This window comes from Castor canadensis, chromosome 17 (genome assembly GCF_047511655.1).
Source record: "Castor canadensis chromosome 17, mCasCan1.hap1v2, whole genome shotgun sequence".
Lineage (NCBI taxonomy): Eukaryota > Metazoa > Chordata > Mammalia > Rodentia > Castoridae > Castor > Castor canadensis.
Genome location: NC_133402.1, coordinates 21507115 through 21527879, shown reverse-complemented (window position 1 = coordinate 21527879; position 20765 = coordinate 21507115). Strand labels below are relative to the sequence as shown.

The 20765-nt window shown below is 47.1% G+C and overlaps 1 protein-coding gene across 4 annotated transcripts in view; it reads right to left on the bottom strand.

Annotated features, from left to right (window-relative positions):
• Cog7 (component of oligomeric golgi complex 7) overlaps positions 1–20765 on the bottom strand; it is a 67273-nt gene that overhangs the window by 8768 nt on the left and 37740 nt on the right. For 2 of the 4 annotated variants that reach the window (XM_074059690.1, XM_074059693.1), the window contains 6 exons: positions 17094–17210; positions 15007–15072; positions 11290–11476; positions 10545–10577; positions 9541–9681; positions 4470–4553 (listed from right to left, as the gene is read on the bottom strand). In XM_074059690.1, the coding sequence (XP_073915791.1) occupies positions 4470–4553; positions 9541–9681; positions 10545–10577; positions 11290–11476; positions 15007–15072; positions 17094–17210 (628 nt within the window). Of the gene's footprint in view, positions 1–12; positions 3044–4469; positions 4554–9540; positions 9682–10544; positions 10578–11289; positions 11477–15006; positions 15073–17093; positions 17211–20765 lie in introns of those variants that run through there. The other 2 variants (XM_074059692.1, XM_074059691.1) reach the window with 2 other exon arrangements.

Genomic DNA, 20765 nt, shown 5'->3' with positions numbered 1-20765 from the left:
AAACAAAAGGGACACTGTCAGCCTGGATGCTGACATACAGGAAGACAACACTGCGGGACCTGGTCAGCACCAGCACGTGGCGACAGTGGCAGCTTGCGTGAGATCATGGATTCGCCCTTCTCAGCAGCGGGTCCCATATTCTGGAATGCACACAACTCAATCTGCCTCTAATACAGTAACGGGCACCGAGGGGCTTTGTGACACAGAAAGCTGTGTAAGTATGAGTTCGTGCTATTGCCTGTGGGCGAAAAGCCTGTAAGATGCCAAATCAAAAAGTGTGTGGCCCTGCAAGAATTCAAATCCTGTCATCTGGATTTGGACAGGGTTGTCTTCCTTCAAGATGATCTAACTAGGAGAAGGAAGTAGCTTTGCTTGAAAACAGCCATTTATAACTACAAATAATTTGGAGACAAAATTACATTGTTTTTAATAATGCAAACTAGAAAATAAAGATTTACAGAAACTTCTCAGCTGGTGGGGAATCACAAAAGGCAAGGCTTAAGACATTTGGGACAATATTTGCTACGCACTGGTCACATGTAGGTGTGATGACATCATGGATACATATTAAAGCACCTATTTCGATTAGAACGCTCGATCATTCTGTATTTTTATGGTAAACATATGTTTTATTTCCATAAGGTTGATTTGCAGTTACAAGGTACATTTTTTGAAAAAGGTCTTTGAAACGGTTGTTCTTCTTTTCTCTGATACTTAATCCCACAAGTTACAAGTGAGAAGACTGCAAAATCAGACCCTCCCAGTCTGGCTTCACGCACACCTACCCATCACAGGTCTCTTCCAGAGAGCGGTTACTATAAACCCCAAGTCTACCCAGCCCAGAGGATGCAGGAGAACTCTACGGGTTTCAAACATTTAACCCAGTCTGCATGTAGAGTGCCAAGAGAGCCAAGAAATGTTATTAATTTGGTCTCCCTCTAAAGAGGTATAATAAATTGAATGGCTTTTTTCTTTCATTTACTTAATACAGTCCTTGAAAGTAAGCAAATGGGCACTTCACTTGTAAACCACCACCACTATGTATTTCAGCTTGAAAATGGCATCAAATTCAAAGGAAACCTCACAGCCTTCTGTTGTTGGAATTTCCCCACTAGAATTCCACTCCACAAGCACCTTCTGAGCACCTACTATGTGCCGTGCAAAGACTCCAGGCATATTCCTTTCATGGTAGCCACACCTTTTGGTTGAACCCATAGAGCCAGTTTTACTTGAAATAAAGCAGCAGCATCACTACACCTGGCACAAATGCTGCTTTTAACTTTCAAAGCATTTTCTCATCTTCCACCTCCTTATGTCCTCACATGGTTCTTGGTGTGTGGGGTGGCGAGGGGAAGTCACCACCCAAGTGAAGTGTCACTGAGGCACTGAACTTCAATGATCTCACACCCCAACATTCCATCAACTGCCCGTAGACTGGGGGACTGAGTGGTTCCCAGGTGGGTTCCCTGGCTCCAGGCTCTCTTGGGAGTCTTGTCTTTAGATCACTATTCTCCCATACTCGGCAGATCATTCTTGATACCCAGTTTGGGTAGTTCCACATGGGGACAATGAAGATTTGTGGTCAGATGGACTTGGCTCCGCCGCTGTGTGACCCTGGGCAAATTAATCTGTTGTAGCCTCAGTTCCATTCCTACACTTACTGCAAACGGCTGCCATGGGGGAGGAATGAACATGGTGCATGTGCACACAACGTGCCCCGGGCCTACCGGAGAGGCCGTGGAGAAGTGGCTGGTGCTTCTTGGTTGCTCTCCATTCTTCAGAGCTTTGGGGTCTGTGAAAGAGACCCCATGTCTGTGAAAGCACTAGACATGACCAAGACCAAGACTGCACGCCACCTCTCGGCACTCCCTCACATACAGGAGACCTGTCCTGAGTCCAGGTCATCAGCCTCCAGCAACGATGACACCTACAACTCAGGAGGCCACATAGGTGCGAAAAGACCTTGACCCAGAGTTTCACCCTAGCCTGCCTTGCTCCACTCCTCTTCGGTGTCTTTGACCTTCAGATCACAATCCCAGGATCATCACTTTCTGAACCAATTTAGATTGCCACTCAAATCAAGACAAAATTATCTCAATTATAAAAAATAAGATTGTTCCTTCTGGTTGTAAGACTGGTCCACAGTCCAGGACAGCAGGTAGTGCCCTGGAAAAGAGAGGGCAATGCCTGCCACCACAGACCAGCCACTGCTCTCAATAAACAGAGAGTAGGACATAGCCGTCTTAACTGTACAACTTTTTTTTTTTTTTAGTGGCACTGAAGTTTGAACTCAGGGCCTCACACTTGTTAGGCAGGCGTTCTACCACTTGAGCCACTCCACCAGCTCTGTTTTGTGATGGGTTTTTTAAGATAGGGTCTTATAAACTATCTGTCCAGGCTGGCTTTGAATCGTGATTCCCTGATCTCTGCTTCCTGAGTAGCTAGAATTACAGGAGTGAGCCACTGGCACCCGGCTCAATATTAACTTCTAAAATGCTTTAGTATCTTTTACGATATGGTCATAACTTACACGGGGATTGGTTTCTAAGGGAATACAATACAGCAGAAGCCGCCTAGAGAACCCTAGCTGTCTCCCTTGGTGGGAGGCCCGCGTGGTCTGGGATACACCACTACTATACAGTGTTTCTGTACACGTGACATTTAAGAGCAACTGAGCTGCCTACAGGCAGACTGGGAGGAGAGGCCATGTGCAGACTACCTGAGTGACTACCAATTCCCAGGGGTAACTGGGGAGGGAGAGAGGACTCCATGTGCCTTGCAGGTTCATTCTGCTCTGTTTTAATATCAGACCTCTATAACTACAATTCTTAAAAGCTTTGTTGCTGTGAAGTTGAGTGCAAAAGCACTCAGTTCATAGCAGGGCACATAGTAAATGCTCACTAAACATTTGCTGACACTGACTTCAGAACCACATATGCTCCCTCTGAAAAGTCACAGAGAAGAATGTGGGCACCTGCTTCTTGATTTCTCAACTCCAGTGCCACTACAGGCTGGCCGACCTCATACTGGGAGAGAAGGGAAGCTGTGGACAAGAAGGATGGGTTGTTAAAGAGATTGGCACTATTAAAAAGAAATCCAGTGTTTTGCATCAGGACAACAGGAAAGATACCACGAGGACATCTCGGGAAGTGGCCAGGCCCTACCTGTCACAGGCTGCAAGGTATAAAATTGTAAACTTACTTCAAAGACTTTCCCTAGAAAAGACAGAGCCACTGGGCACGTTGCTCACACAGGGCCATCTACGGAAGTATTTTCTCGGGTTCAGTTGCCTAGGCCCCCCAGAGGCCACTGCAGCACAGTCCAAGGGGGCTCAGACACTACTCAAGCTGGCACCAGGTCTTGGTGTCATCACATGACTGGTTCTGCAGGCATGCAGAATGGAGTCATGGAGGCGTCCACTGAGATTTCAAAGGAAAGCCTGGGAGACTAGGCAATGTGTAGCTGGGTGATGCATGAAGTTGTGAGAACAAAGCTAAGCTGCAATGGAGATCCTGGATGTTGGGGATGCCAGGAACATGGAGCATCTGCCAAGGAAAGTCACAGGCAACAAGTGGAACCAGCCTACGAGAGAGGCCATATGACTGCAAATGGCAAGGGCACAGTGGCAGGGCTGCCCAAGCCCACTGGAGATCAGACCATGACACTGTGTGTCCTGAATGCCAGATATAGAGCTACAGGATTTAGTATTTACCTGCTGGGTTTCGGTTTTGCTTATGTCTGACCCTTCCTTGTTATTTTCCTATTCCTTCCTTTTGGAATGCCAGTGTGTACTCTGTCCCACCGCTGTACATTGGAAACATGTAATTTTCTTTTGTACTTTACAGGAGCTCACAGCTAAAGTGTGTCTTTAGCTTCACAACTTGAACTTCTGAACAATGTTGGAACTGCTGAGACTTTGGGGACTTGAAGATAGACCAAGTGTATTTTGCATTATGAAATGGTCATAAGCCTTTGGAGGCGAGGGGTGGAACGTTATGATTTGAATACAAAATGCTCCCCACAGGTTCACTGGTTGAATACTTGGTCACCAGTTGGTGGCATTATTTTGGCAGGTTCTGGAAAGTTTAGGAAGTAGGACTTAGCTGGAGGAATTAGGTCACGGCGGGGGGGGGGGGGGGCAGATCCTAGGGTATTTTGTCCCTAGCTCCTTCCTATCTCCTGCTCTCTGCTTCCTGTCAGCCATGAGGTGAACAGTTCTTATCCGCCACACACTTCTGCTGCCATGTTGTTCTGCCCGGGTGCATGGAACCAAGTGACAATGGACTGAACCCTCTGAAACTGTGAGTTAAAATAAGCTTTCCTCCTTTTATGTTTTTATGTCAGTTATTTTGGTGGCAGTGATGAAACGTAACTAACACTACTACTTTACCTAAAAGGGCCAGAATCAAAAGACAAGGCGAAGCATGACATATGAGGACCACCCTGGAGAGGCACCCAGAAGCTCTTACATTGCTGATGTACTCAAGAGGGGTGAGACTGAAGGCGGGCAGATCACCTGTCAGTGTTTCTCCAATGCCGGCAGTGTTCCACCTCTAGGAAAGGAAGGAAGAACAGGAAACGTTCAATAACACAGCCACTAGGAGCCCCAGAAGGCATCACGTGAAGGTGCATGAACACTGTGGCCATCCCTGTAGGCATCAGCTGTGGTCAGTGCCAGCCTCTGGGATGACCACTCCTCAGCAGGACTTCTCTTCTTCAAATCCCATGAAAGCCTGCCATAGCGACAACAATCATTTCTCTACTCTGTCTGTCTGTCTGTCTCTCTTTGTATTCCTGCAGACTTATAAAGCAGGAATGGCCACCTTCTCAGCCCATTAACTGGGTGGACAACAATCCTTTTTGTTCATCTTGCTAAGGGATGTGAAATGAGAGTCACGTACCCTTTGGTCTGAGTTTCTCTATGTGGTGAGGTCACTGTGCAAAAAGGTTGCTGGATACAGGCAGTCCCACTAACCTTTGCCTTCAGCACTATGAAGAAGATGGGAGTCCCCCCCTCCCCTGTCCCACAAACCTCCTCAGACACCACATGCACACTCCTCAGATAGTAGGAAGGCATAGAAAGCCCCTCTGTTGCAGGAACAGCCCAACCCCCTTCACCAAAGCTGCTTGGCCTCCGTTAAAGCTGCTGCTTTTATTTTCAGCTGCCTTCTGGATCCATCTCTCAACTGACTCAGAGCCCAGAGGAAGGCGAGTGAGTGTCTCCACCCCCACAGCTGCCCTCTGTCTGCTGTATGACCCTCTGTCAGGGGAAGGCCTCCACACAAGCACATGGCTCTGGCCACTTAAAGTGGAGAGGTCTCTGACATCACTACACGGTTTACCTGGTGGTCGTAAGCCAGCATCAGGCCACATGTGCTTCCCGACTTGAGCTTGGTATACCTTCACACGGAAATCTAGCTTCTCCATTCCAACCTGAGCCCTGAGGCCAACCTGGAAAACAAGGCCCTTTCTGGCTGGCCTTTGGGAGTGACTCCTGAGGTCACACTGTAGCTGCTCTCCACAGCCACCTGATGCCTGATCTGGTTGCTTGATCCTTTAAGTAGCATTCCGGGAATGGAATGACAACATCCACCCCCGGGCTCTGGGCTCAGGCTGAGCCTTAGCAGGCCTCCCCATGTCCTAGTGCCAACTTGGCTTGGTAGCATTTTCTTTACTGGAGATGGCTTCTTTTCCTCCCACCCTCACCCTCACCTCTTCAGTTTTCTAGATTCCTTGTTCTTGCTTGAGAATCTCATTTCAAATGCCCTTTTATCTCCTAGGTAACTCCCAATCCACTGGGAAAGAACAATCCATCTACCTATGCTTACTAGTACCCGTGAAGCATAGTGTTTCAGGCTAGGCTTTGTAAAGAGGACACAAACACATATAAGGCTTAGTCCTGAGGAAGCAGGATTCCCAGACACTCCCACCTGTCCACCCCACCCCGCAGCCTGTCCTCTGCCCTCCTCTCCTCCCCGATGGCTGCGCACACACATGCAACTGCCACTGAGACTTCTGTGTCAGTCACTGAGAGTTCAGAGGAGCGAGACCTCAGGGTGATCAGAAACAGGGTCAGCCACAGGTTGCAAGCAGTGCAGAGGCAGAAATGAGGCAGGAAGAAAATGCACAGCTTTGTACAGGAGGCTAGGAAAGGGCACCACCTTCAGCCAATAAACTGCAAGGAGAAAGGGAAGGGGGAGGGGAAGGGAGAGGGGGAAGGGAGCGCTCAGAAGAGACACAAAAGACACAGCAGCCAATCCCACTGTACAGGGTACTGGGTGCTGATTCAAACAGACTACGACACATGTAAGACACTGGAAATCTGAGCACTGGTGGACAACGTCAGGGTGCTTACGCTACTGTGATACAAATTAATTCAGTGTTTCTATTTTGAGGGGCATATACGAAATAGGTTGAGCCAAAGGTGGCCATCAGTGTAGCAGGACGATGAGTGTTTGGCGTGCCTTACACTCTCCTACTTTCCTACAGTGTGAAATTTCCAATAAAAAGGTTTTTGGTTGTTATTTTATTTGGTACTAGAGTTTGAACTCCAGATCTTACACTTCTAGGCAAGCACTCCACCCCTTGAGCCAAACCTCCAGTCCTTTCTGCTTTTAGGTTACTTTTCAGATAGGGTCTCATGTTTTTGCCTGGGGGTGGCCTAGGCTGCCACCCACCTACCTACAGCCTCCCTCATAGCTGAGATCATAGGCACGTGCTACCACACATAGCTTATTTGTCGAGATGGGGTCTCACAAATGTTTTGCCTGGGCTGGCCTCAACTATCAGTCTTCCCGATCTCCACCTCCTAAGTAGCTGGGATTACAGATATGAGCCTTTGTTCCTAGCCAATTTTTTTTTGCAGTACTGGGTTTGAACTCAAGGCCTCATGCTTGCTACTACTTGAATCATACCCAACCCATAATAAAAAAACTTTTTAAGACTCTCAGGGGAAGACTTTGGATGGAGAGGAACACCATGAGAGCAATGCTTTGTGAAGATGCACACAGCAGCTCTGAGGACTGGGGTGGGGAGACGAAGAAAGTGCAGTCAATTCAGGGGTGATGAGGATCTGCACTAGGCAGTGGCTGTGAAAACAAACAGGAGACACAGAAAAGGAAGGGACAGGAACACCTGGAGGGGCGCTGCTTAAGAAGGGCATAGTAAGGAGCTGGTGCTGACAGGCAGGGGAGCAGAGTGGGGGAGGAACAATGGCCCCAAAGAGAGAAGCACTAAAGCAGCAAGGACTGATGTGGGTGGCAGGACCGGCAGGACCAGCGTCACGGTGGTCCACCCAAGGGACAAGCTGCAGATGGTGGCCTGAGAAAGGCTTCTGAGGCGGCAGGGAGCCATGTGAGACTGTGGTGGGCACTGAAGAGAGGGGGAAGGAGCGGAGGGGAACAGAAGTTTGGAAAAAGGGTGAGACAGAGTGGCATGAATTGGGAGGGGCCTCAAAATAGCAGACAGGAAAGGTGTACTTGAATAGGGCAATAGGGAAACGATGTGGACTATTTCTTAATTGTTCAAGATTTATTTAAACTGTCCTTCAAATGGACTTTTGTATCCATCTGTCACCAGGTGATACAGGCAAGTGTCAATAACCTATTCTGAATTTGAATAGTGTTGGTTTATAGTCTTATAATACAAAAGGGTAGTATGATTTACCAGCAAACACTGAAGACAAACATCTAGTGACCGGGGTTTAATTTTCCAATCCTTCAGGCCTGAGTGTTTGCTTTTGTACTGTGTGCTGTGCGCTGGCTCTCAGAGGATTCCTGCTAATCTCCAAAGTCGCCAGGTCCATTCCCGGCAGTGTGGCCCAGTGCTGCAGTAAAGCCCGAGTAAGAAGGTGGGACCCCAGCAACCCAGACTGCATCATAATAATGAACTCTGGAATGCAGAAGTGGAGGTGGGAGGACAGGAGAGGGCACTAAACCTGCTGGGAGAATTCAGCTTTCAAACACAAGGTCAATATCTTAAGCTTTAACAAAAGAAAGGTAATTAGAGCAACCAAAACTGGAGAGAGGAGAGGGATGAGCATATTATTAAAAAATGCTGATCCCCTAACCTCTCAAAGCAGGTGAATCAGTACTGGTGTCTGTCCAAAATGGAAGCAAGAGTCACAAACAGCCCAACCCAATCTGGAAGAGCTCCACACCCCTCTCCTCTCGGCCTCACAGAGCTCTTCTGGGCACTAGTAGCTTTTGTGAGGAAGCAACAATGATTCCAAGTTCAACAACTCCATTGGTTCGTGGAATTTCTCTATGTTCCTAGTTAAATTCAAATAAAATTCATATTCTACACATTTTACTCTTTGAAAAATAGCATGTGTAGGGCTGGGGGCCTGGCTCAAGGAATACAGTGCCTGCCTAGCTAGCAAGCACTTGGTCCTGAATTCAAATCCCAGTACAACCAAAAACCAAAACAAAAATAGCATGTGTCGTGCAACTCCATGTCTTCCTGAGGGTGTATCTACAGATGCCTGTTCAGGCCTTCACGTGTGCATAAGCAGGCGCGGGGAGAAGCTGGGATGGCTGGACACACGTTCGCACCGATTATTCTAGATGGTGAGAGGGGCTTATTGCATTTTTTTCTTTATACTTTTCCATATTGCTTGAGTTTCTGAAAATGAATTTTCTTATTTTAAAAAAAATCAACTAAGTCATTTCTCTCTCTTCTTTTTTTTATTTACTTCTTTTTTTGGTTGTACGGGCAAACAAACTTAGGGCTTAAGTCCCCGAGTTGTTTCTCTTAAAAAATGAGAGTAGCATAACAGAGTGGCAGAGACAGGAGGAAGATCATGGCTCAAGGCCAGTCTTGCAAAAGCATGAGACCTATCCAAAAGACAAAACCAAAACCAAACAGAGTAGGGGCATGGTTCAAATGTGCATGCTTGGCTGGTTCAGAGCCCTCAGTTCAATCCCTGGTACTATAAAAAATTTAATTCTTTTTTAAAAAATAAGGGAATCACATAGCAGGGCACCAGTGGCTCACACTTGTAATCCTAGCTACTCAGGAGGCAGAGATCAGCAGGATCGCAGTTCAAAGCCAGTCAGGGCAAATAGCACTCAGGAGGCTCATGAGTTCAAGGCCAGTCTAGGCTACATAGTGAGGTCCTGTCCCGAAATAAATAAATAACAGATCCCTCCAAAACCCACTCAAATACATGGGACGGCACCTGATATGTGTTCTCCTAAGACTTTAGAGTTAATTTTCCAGAAAGGCGTCCTGTGGCATGCAAACAATTCTCCCTGACAGGAAGCTGTCCTGACCTGGCCTCTCTCAGCTCCCCTGCTCCTCCCTGAGAAGGCAGGTGATGCTTTGCAGGTGGGAAAGTGAATCAAGCAGCATTAATACCCCTAGGGCACAGCCAGCAAATAAAGCCATGGAGGAAGTACAGCTATGATGAGAGAGTCACACTAAGCCCAAGGGAGCACCCTCCTGAAGCTTGAGGGGTAGGGAAGGTTACAGCCATTCTGGGGTAGGCCTAAGAGTATGCAGGCCCTGTGGGGAAATCACTACAGCTGGTGGGAAACTCACATCCATCTTGGAAACGAGCAGCAGCTGCTGTTTGATGCGCAGGAAGACGGAATCAAAGGCCAGCTGCTGGGCCTGCTGGTTAAGGCGAGTCAGGGCGGCCCTGGACGGAGCCAGCAGGGTGTGATTACTGCACCCTTTCTCCTTAGACAAGAAAAACACAAAGCACTTTGTTAGCCCCAACCAAAGGTTATCAGCTCATCAAACGGGTTGAAAAATCACCGAGCGGAAAATGGGGGGAAGGCCCTCTATAGAAGAGTGGTTCCCAAGCCTGGCTGCACCCTGGGCCCCCGGACAAACAGGCTGAACGACAGACTCTCACTCTCTAACCAGAACACTGACTCCACAAGGGCTAGAGCCTCGGAATCTATAAATTCACTTTCCCAGGTGCTTCTGATGCATTTGACCTAATCTGAGCTCCAGATTGGTGGTTTAGGAAAACAACCTGTGACCATCCCTTGGCAACAGAGGAGCCAGAAAGTTGAGAAGCCTCACATATAGACAAGAGTGACTCCCAGGAGGTCAGGTCAATACCCTTGGCTGAAAACCAGAGTACATACAGCCATGTGAGTCCCAAGGCATCCCAAACAGCCTGAGAAAATACAGAGATGGAAAATGTAACCTTAGTTTTGCTAATATAAATGAACTGATTACAACAGACATAAAGCAGATTAGCAATAAAGATAAAACAGTTGCTTTAACTTAATCTCAGAAGCATGGATGAATGAGTTTATAGAACAGCTCCGAGAAGTGTGTTTGTCAAGCTTAAATACAGTCAGTTGGTGGGCCCAGGTTGAGACAGGAGACCCTAAGAAGACACACTGGGCCTCAGATGTGGCCAGGCTCACTGTCCAGCTCATCCCCAGAGCTTGAGGACAGTCAGGAGAATTGTAGGTTGCATCTCCAAGAGAGTAAGGGTCAGACCAAACCAGGAAGGAGGGAACGGGCTCTGCAATGGATGCCCTCTTTCCACCCTGAGGGCCATGCCCGGGGGCTGTGTGACTCACTCCAGTTGTTGGGAAGTTCTCCTGCTTCTGGACCTGAAGGGCACAAAGCTCAAAGTCAAGGGCAGCTTTATAGAAGACAAACCAAGCTGCAAGACAAATCAGGGGGACTTGACCCCCGGGGACACACATTCCCTGTGGAGGCGCTCGCACTATAGGGAACTCCTTGTCCTGAGGAGTAACTTCTCCAACTGCAGATTTAGGGGTCCTCTTACAGGTTCTGCCTGCTTGCAGGCAGTACATATCTGGTCCCGTCTGGCACCCAGTAAAGGGCATTGTCCCTGCATAGGGGCCAGGGACTCCTAACCCCACCCATCCCGTGGATAAGCTTAATTGTGGAGTGAAGTACAAACCTCTGAAGCCACAGGTCTGAAGTCACATTCTCCAACCTGGCTTTTATCAGTAATAAACACCACCAATCCCGACCCAGACATGGTGTTACTGGCCTGTAATCTCAGCAACTCAGGAGGCTGAGGCAACAGGATCAGAAGTTTGAGGCTAGCTACACAGTGAAACCCTCTTTCAAACAAACAAAAAGACCCAGCTAACCACTCCTACAGCCACTCTCAGTGGGTTTTAGTCCAGTTTAGTTTATTAGCTCCCTAGAACCCCAATAGAAATGAGACAGAAAGTAAGTGGTGGCAGGCCATGCCCAGGCCCACACAGGGCCAGAAAGTCTGCAAACTGGAGAGAGTGAGTGGAGAGAAAAGCTTTTGTGTACAGGAATGGCATCCATCTGTTCTCATACCTTGAGGGTATAAAGTATTTCCATTAAACTGGCATATTCGGCAGGGCTGTCTTTCTGGAGGTAATTATATTCCTGCCATGGGTTCCTGGCAGAGCTCTTCTTATCTGTCAGAATGCTATCCTGAAAGCCAGCCAGGCTCCGAGGGCTGTAGGAGTCACACAGATACTTCCCGGCGGTGGACAAAATCCTGCAATGGAAGTGATGGCTATTACGTCCCAAAGCTGTTTATGGGGTTTCTTCTTACCAAATTACAGGGGATCCTCACTAGGCAGTTTATAAGGAAATGAAGCCATTCCTCATCATTTTAGGAGCTGTCCCCCAGGTACACAACAAATCAGGTATCCTTTTATCCTAGATAACACCCCTGTCTCTGGAAGATGATGTCTTCCCAATGTGACAGGCAGACAGCCTCCCCCAGGGCAGCTCTCAGTCTACTACCACCTGGGACACTGTGTGCTTTCTAGGCAGATATTTCTGGCTATATGAGCATCATGGTGTGAAACCGTCAGATGCCAGGGTGAGTCACTGCAGACCGCAAGGCAGGGCAGGAGGCCTGTTGGCTCTGGAGAATGGGGACAGCAGCTGGTCACATGCCTCTCTACCTGCAGGTCATCTTTCTTTATAACAACCATGGCAACTCATACTCTAACACTGGGTTCCCAAACCCAGACTCTCCACTTGAACTGTCCGACAGAGACCTTTTGCTGGTGAAAATAGAGATGCTCTTAGACTGACAATGAGGTTATAGACCAATAAACCTCTCCTAACTGAAAATTTGTAGTTCAAATGCATTTGATACATCCAACCTACTAGACATCACAGCTCAGCCACAGAGCACACTGTAAAGCACCAGCTGTTCCCTGGGTAATGTCGGGGCAGACGGAAGCTGTGGCTGGCTGCCACGGCCCAGCAACAGGATAAAGAGGATTGTAGCATGGAAATTGCTAGCCAGCAAAGATCAAAGTACGGTTGCTTTCTCCTGAGTGTGTATCCTTTTTGCCACCGTCAAGCTGAAAATCACAAGCAGGACCATCAGAGCATGGGGCCACTTGTACCAGCGCTCCAAAAGTAGGTGGTGGGCACCAGAAAAGTCCTGAGAAGCCAAGGCAGTTTCCCTGCAGCTCGCCCAAGTTGCCCACGAGAGAAATCTCTCAGGTGACACCCAGCCCAGCTGGCTCTACTCAGCCTGTAAATCACAAAACTGCCCCTTCTGCAGAGCCCGAGAGCCAGTGCCAGCCTTATCATGAAGCCGTCTGCAGCTCTGAGCCACCGCCTGCCCAAGGGGGGTGGGGAGTGGTCCTGGTAGAAGTCTGGGTTCTGCAGGTAGATTGATGGAGAGATAAGATAAGCTTTACAGGTGGCTGTCACACACACTGTGTGTGTCCCAGAGAGGAACACAGTGGTGACTGTCCCTTTCCAGGCTCAGTGCTTCCAGGATGACATCACCTCTTTCTGAGGCTGCCTTGGGCACACCTAAGCTGCTGTTTCTCACTGCAAAGTGCAGCTGGAGAGGCTCATCCCGCAACCATCATTGTCCCCACTCAACCTCCTGCCAGATCCTTCCCAATAGAAAACCTGTGTCCCGATGAGGAAAGATGTCTGATAAAGACACTCAGAGCAATGCCTGTCTGAAGGTAGGCCTCATCTGTGAGAAAGGGCAGCACGGGGGATAAAACTTACACTCTGGTAACTCGAGTGACACTACGGTTCAAGTCAGTGCCTCTTAGGCACAGCTGTCTCTGTAAACTCTTCTTTCTTTTTTCTCTTTTTTATCTACAAGACTATCACCTATGACCTCAGTGGCCCATTATCAGTAACCATGGGATAAAAGAGTACCTACCTCTCCAGCCACTGGGGGGATTAATGCCTGAATTCACGTGCAGTCCTTCATGTCAGAGCTCAATAAATGTTACAGAGCTGGGGAAGGAGACTGTAAACGAGGCTTTTTCCATGGAGAAGGATGCTTAAGGTGAGTAGATTTTCAGGTTTTATTTTGTGTACTTGTGAACTGGTTCAATTTGGTGTGATGAACAACTAGCATGATTAAGAAAACGTAAAATGTGCACGCATTTCTTTCCTTTTCTTTTTCTTTTTTTTTTTTTTTTTGAGATAAGGTCTCACCATGATTTATTTTAACTTTGGAAGTGCTGAGTCTTCACCTCCTCTTAAGCACCTTCCATGGCTAACCCAGACCTACCTGCCTTGGCCAGATGTTCTCAGTGTGCACATGTGTGTGTCTGGAACAGCAGCGCCCTTGGCTTAGTCTATATTATTTATACACATTCCACTGTATGTCTGTGCTGCATTGGCTTTGGTCACAAGAAAAAGTCACCTTGTTTCTGTGCTCAGCTCCTGGGGAGTCATGGCAGTGACAGCTGCCCCCATTCTACCCTGCTGTAAGACTTGGGCCATAATAAGAGCCACCAAGAAAAATTTTGCACTTGAAGACAGTTGGTGGGCTGAGAAATGAAGGAAGGTAAAGTGTTGTGACAAGTCACAGGCAACAGAGTACAGGCTCCAAGGCCAGTCTGACCATCCTGCTCCCATAGGGCCTCAGCTTTTATTTCACCTGGTCCCAAATTCCAAGAGAGTACTTTAGGACAGAGAAGAGCCACCTGAGGAGGGTCAAGGACTACTGCTAGTCCCTCAAACAAGAAGCTGGTAGAAGCCCAGTGTGGTGGCACATGCCTTTAGCCCAATATTCAGGAGGCTCAAGCGACAGGATTAAGAATTTAAGGGTGGCCTGGGCTACATAGCAAGACCTTGTCTCAAAAAAAGAAGTCTGTTTTACATAGACTTTTTTTCTTCCCCTTGACTCCTAAAGACTAGAGAAATCAGCCTTACCAAGGGAATGAGTGATTTAGCTGAAAGGAAGAATCAAATTTGGGCCGGGTCCCAGTGGCTCATGCCTATAATCCTAGCTACTCGGGAGGCAGAGATCAGAAGATCACGGTTTGAAGCCAGCCTGGGCAAATAGTTCGAGAGACCCTATCTTGAAAAAACCCATCACAAAAAAGGGCTGGTGGAGTAGCTCAAGGTGTAGGCCTTGAGTTCAAGCCCCAATACTGTAAAAAAAAAATAAATAAATAACCAAACAAAAAACCAAAAAAGAATCAAATTTGGGAACCTGGAACCATCTGAGGGAAAGTGGTCTGAGTGAGGCATCTCGGGGCCACATGAAGGCCCTGGTAGTATAAGAGGATGGGGGACAAAACAGACTTCTAGAGAGACCCCAGATTTCCCCTGGGACACACCCCTCTTGGCAGCATGGAGTTCTCTGCTGACAGGAATGCAGCTGTCTAGGTTCATCCTGATTCTGTGAGCTGGCCTGGGGGCCTTAATCACCACTTGTAACACTGTTTCTATGGGGAAATTTATTTGAAGACCAATAACTGACTTACAGTCAGCAGGAACCCAGCCCATCTATAATTTGGAAACAGTATGTACTGTTTCCTCATTTAGGCTGGGACCTCCATATCTAACCAAATTTATGTGACCACTGCCAAGTAGGACAGAGCCTTGCCCTTTTTAGGTGCTCAATAAATGTTTAATGATGACAGTAATGACACCTTGTATCTAGGCACAGACAGTTCTCCGGCCCTGCCCTGTGGCTTTCAGATTTGACCATATTGTTGCCCTTGCAAAGCACTAAGTTCCTTTCAGCCAAGAACCCCCTCCCCCTTGCCCCCCTCCCCCCCCCCACATACCCTCTCTTACCTGTTTGCAAGCTGCTGCTCAAAGTCCCCACACTGCCTCAAGAGCTCTCCACAGGTGGCTATGACCCTAAACAAAACAAAAAGCACTTCAAGTTCAAGAGCCTGGAATGCCAACATTTACAGGACAAACACTGCCTCATTCATAAAAATTCTAACTATTCACTCCTTTTGTTGGTGCTGGGTTCTGGAAAGGTTGTTAACCATTTGCTTGCCTACTTGAAATGTTCCATTACTAAAATGATTAATTAATTAGTAATTAATGCTAATATCCTCTATGACATGTCACTAGTAACTCTCTGTGAATCACAATTCTATCCAGTGCCACCTCAAATAATTTTACATTTCCAACATACTGGGCTTTGCCTTTGAGAAAATGGGCTGGAATTACTTTTTTTTGGCACTCTACCACTTGAACCACACCTCCTTTTGTACTTAAATTTTTAAGACAAAATATATTTACTTATTTGTTAGATGCTTGCTATTTACAAGGCATAGAAAAGGGTCTTGATACTGGAAGTGCCTATCTCCTTGTGATCACATGAAAGGCAGAGGGAGGTCAACCTGAGTGATCGTCATATTTAATATTCCAGTAATTTTATGCCAGGCCTCAAACTCCAACTCCTGAGTCCTTCAACACTAAACTCATAATGCCAGGACAAATCCAGGATTAAAAATATCTTCGGTTTAGTTAACACTTAACTCTCTCTAAAAGGACCTGTCATCACCAAGGTATCCAGGCATTCCATCATAAGAAAGGTTTATGAAAAAGTAAAACATTCCACTTGCCTCAGGCCACAGAGGAAGCCTGTGCAGAGTATTTTCCAGAATGCCAGTGACAAGGGATAGCATCCACAACATTAAGTTCATAAAAAAATAAAAGTCCAGAATGGAGTCCATGAACAGATAATCCAAAATGGGCCTGGGCCCACATGACAGCCTTCAGTGGGTCTGGCTGCCACACTGAGCTGCACATGACACACATGGACACCAAGGCAGGGTCAGGCAAAAAATATGCGTGAAGTAGGCTAGGTGAAGAGCAGCTTATCTCTTTGGAATGTATACCCATGAAGCATGGCTCTGAAGAAAAGAAATTTCTAGATTTCCTTTTATCCCAGTTGGATAGTATAGTTGTTAGGCCACCTGGGAGCAGAGGAACAAAGAGAACAGAGAAATGTGCCAGTCTGCCTGGGACCACTCTGATAAACTGTTGACAGTGCTGGGTCAGTTAGGTGAGCTTCCAATTTTTAAGGCAATGTTAAAAATCTGGATTGTATTATATATGGTTCTTAAATGTTCACAACTAGTTCAAAAGTTTTTAAACAGTATGATCAAAAAACATGCCTGGGGCTGGGGGCAGGGCGGGGAAGAGAGGGGGCATGGCTCAAGTGGTAGAGTTCCTAGAACACTGTGAGAGGCCCTAAGTTCAAACTCCTGTACTGAAAAAAAAAAAAAAAGTCTGTGGGTTGGACCTGGACATGGGCCAGCAGCCTGTCCACTCTAGCTGGACACACAAAGAGCCAAACCTTCTTGGGCCACTGCGGATCACATTCCCACTAGGCTTTAGGTGACTACCTAATGGCCCACAGGTCACAGGACTGACCCAGAATCTGGTTGTTGACAACTTAAGAGAGTCACTCAGTGCCATTCACTGAAGTCCTATGTGACTCTTTTCAGGCCAAATAGCGTTGCCTTACCATTTAGTACAGTGGGATCAGACCCAGAGACAGGGTCCAAACAGACACACGGTCTCCAACACAGGCTCTCAATTTTAGGTCTATAAAAATTATAGGCTGGGGAGGGGGGTTTCACACCAAAAATGTAAGTCATTAAAGGAGATGAGGCATTCATAACGAACTTTCAGAAAAATATTTCAGAAGGTACAGGAGTCTTTTTGGTGAGCTGGTGGTAATGGTAGCTGGTTTGGTTTTTTATTGGCTTGCTTTTACAATCTAGAGTATTAGCTTTTTGAAAAGGCAGTCAAGAGAAAAATGAATACCTAATAAACCCACTTACTGTCTTTACACACCAGCTTATGTGCAATTCTGCTTACTACATTAGGCATAGGCTTAAAATGCATCCCCACATTACCTGACCGAGTTCTGAAATGCTGTCCAGTCCTCTTGGAAAAGGGAGTTGGGAAGAATATCATCCAGCTTGCACTTCTTCCGTATGGACTGGAGAGCACTGGTGAAATCAGACACGTACCTACAGGAAGGGAATGCAACTCTGGATTCCATAGCTTTCCACAAACCACTAGTGACCTTTAGAACGTCTTTAGAGGCTCCCGTCCCAAACGAGATCACGGATAAACCTCTAACCACAAAAAGCTCTTTTCTGTGGGGCAGCTTTAAGGAGTACTCAAGAAGAGGAGGAATGGGATAGCCAGTTGGTAGACCCCAAGTGACTAACCAGGTGAGAGAAGACACTAGGCTGACTCATTCCCCTCCCCCAACCAATGCATTTCCTTGGAAGCAGGTCTGAAGAACTATTTCAAGACACATGTGAGACAGTTTACCGATACCCAGGGCACTTCTGCAAGCAAATCCCTGACTCCAGATTAAACAGTCACAGCAAACAGATGAAAGCTCAACAGCAGGCAAGGGTCCAACTTCATCTACACAGGAGCATTGACAGTGGGCTCGAAGCCGGAAGGCCCTCCCTCACGGACTGAGCCACTTGCTCTTGCTAGGCACACACATTTTCTCTCACGCACCTGCCACACTAGACTCAAAGAGCTTGTCTGGAGCATACTGTGCTGGGCATAAAGGAGACACAGGAAACGGTCCCCGAATGGATGCCAGATTTACAGCACAGCTTTGGGCCTCAGTGTCTTTGGATCTCAGTCCTCTCAACTTTGAAATGGATTTAATGTCTTCTTACATCACAGAGGTGTTGTGGTGATAAAATTGCGTAAAGGAAGTACAATACGTCCTCAGAAAAGCAGAAAATGAAATTTGATTTGGAGGGGGTGGGTTAAGGACGTAAGCTTTGTGGAACATGAACACGTGTGTGCGTGTCCTCGGGAGGGCACGCTGAGGAGGAGGAAGAAAGAAGTCACGTCCTCTGCATCACAAGAAACTTACCTCCCTCCTTCCTAAACCAAAAACCTGACAAGTAAGTCTGTGTAGGAGAGAGAAAGGCAGTCAAAGGATCCAGCAGAAGACATGACCTTGGCACTACCCACAATTGAAAGTGACACTCATGCTCTCTTTCCAGGGTCCCTCGGGCTTTGAGGCAGAGTCTGTGACACCAAAATTCCAGATTGCGCCCTCCTTTCCCACCCAGAGGGATAACAGCTTTCTTACTTGTTGGGGAGCAAGCTGGAGAGGAGTGTTAGGAACACAGCTATGCTGTAGCTGTGGGAGGCTAAACAACTGTTCTGCCACCCTGGAATGAAGACAAGCATGTGTAAACACATCTGTCCACTACCAAGCCCAGCTCTGCAGAGCCCTGAGACAGACCCTGGGAGGCTGAGCAGGCGATAGTTCATTACCCTCCAATCCAGAGGGCAGAGGTGTAGCTTTTACCACAGAGATTTTGTCTTCAAACTCTCTGACCCTCTCTCACAATACACATTTCCAAGGGTCTGCCACCTGAGAATCTGCTGTGAGGGACTTTAGCTACACTAAGCTTTTGCTGAATAGACACAACCACCATGGAAAGGAGGTAAAACTGTCATCAGTTTACTCAGAAGACATGGGGACTGTCAGGAGCAGTGACCAGCCAAGATCCTTATTCGTTGGTGGAAGGGCCAGTACCTGAGTCCTAGCTAGGCCAAGCCCAAAGCCCTCATGCCCCTGCTGTGGAGCCCTTTACTGTTGCGCTGCCTTGGTGGCTACTGTAGTCTGCAGCTGCCCAGAGCTCAGGTCAGGCCCACCTGCTCCTCCTCCCCAGCCCTGCCTTCCTCAGTGCCCTTGTGAAGCACTCCTCAGCTGGAGCAGGGTGAGTCTGCTAGGGTCAGCTTCAACACAACTTCCCCAAGTAACTATATTATGTATTACCAACTCTTCTGGTAATTTCCAAATCTTCCCTTCCAGAGAAAGTCACCTGATTCTACCACACATCCTTGTACACCGTTTAAATTTTTAATATGGATATATTAGTTTTAAAACAAAGTAATTGAAATGATGAACAGAAGAACTAAAAGTAAAAGTCTAAGTAACAAGAGTTCAGAGAAGCAAGACGAAAAGAACAGCCTTAAGAAAACTCAAGACCTGCTGGGAGTGGGGCTCAGCGGTACACTGGCCACTGGCCGGGATGTACGAGGCCCTGGATTCCATCCCCAGCCCGAAAAAAAGAAAAAAGCAAGCAAGCTCAAGTCCTCACCTTTCAATCTGCAGAGATGGGAGAAAATATTTCAAATTGATAAAGAAAAGGTATTCCTTAAAATTTGAAGAGAAGAATGAGAAAGCTAAAAGCAAGATGCTTTTGAGGAGAGAATTAAAAGTAGGTAGGAAGGAGGAAATTTTCACGTCTTTTCATATGGGGAGGGGATTACTTTTCAAAGCATTATTTCTATTTTACAATAAACATTTTAGTTCTCAAAAAAAAAAAAAAAAAAGTGTGGGCTAGGGGTGTGGTTCAAGGGTAGAGGGCTTTGTCTAGCATGTGTGAGGCCCTGGGTACAATCCCAGTACCACCAAAAAAAAAAAGGAAGAGCTGACCTGTAATCCCAGTTTCTTGGAAGATTGAGGCAGCAGGATCTCAAATTCGAGCCCAGCTGGGGCAGAGTTAGCAATCCTATCTCAAAACTAAAACATAAACGAAAGGGCTAAGCCTGGGACTACAGAGGTAAAGCGCAGGCTCTACATATGCAAGACTTTGGGTTCAAGCCCCAGTACCTCTCCCCCAAAACTGCTTTCCACCTAGAAAATCTGCTGGTGGCAGAGGGGAAACTCATGCTCCTGCTGTTTCCATGGGACACATCTGGGTTCAGAGCTGCCTGGGGGGGTGCCAAGGCCACCTGGAGATCTGGGACATCCCTTGGAAGCTCCCAGGACAAGCTGGAAAAGCCTGGAATGACAAGAGCTCCCCACACTTCCTACAGAAAAGCAGCACTGGGTTCAGCAAAGGGCAACCCCACTGTGGACAGACTGCCAAGGGAGGTCCCCAGAGGGTACAAGAATGTATTTGTCTGCGAACCACAGGCATGGGGCACCAGTGCAGCCTGACATCCCGAGGCCCTATGCCTCATGACACAGGTCAGAGGACCCAGCCTTACTTACACCTCTTTCTAGTCCTCTGACTAGACTTTAGTTTTGACTTTAGTACTAGGGCTTCAACCCAGGGCCTCACCATGCTAAGCACACTCTCCACAGCTGAGCTGCTCCCCACCCCTTTGGAAACTACCATCCCCCTCTCTTCTTTTTTTTTTTTTTTTTTTTTTATTTTATTCAGATGTGCATACAATGTTTGGGTCATTTCTCCCCGCTTCCCCCCGCCCCGTTCCCTCCCTTACCCGCCCCCTTCTAATTTCCCCAAGCTTCAACAACCACAAATCTGGTTTATTTCTCTATAAATTTTCCTGCTCTGGACATTTCATATAGATGGAATTACACAACATGTGGTCTTTTGTGACTGGCTTCTTTTACTCAACACGATGTTTACATTGTTTTTTATTTTACATTTTTAAATTTTATTTTCCACATGTTAATTTATGCTCATTGATTTAAAAGAAATAAATAAAAACAAGTAAAGCTAACTCCCTGGACCACCGTCCCTATCCTTCTCCACATCCCAAGAGATAACCACTGCTTTGAT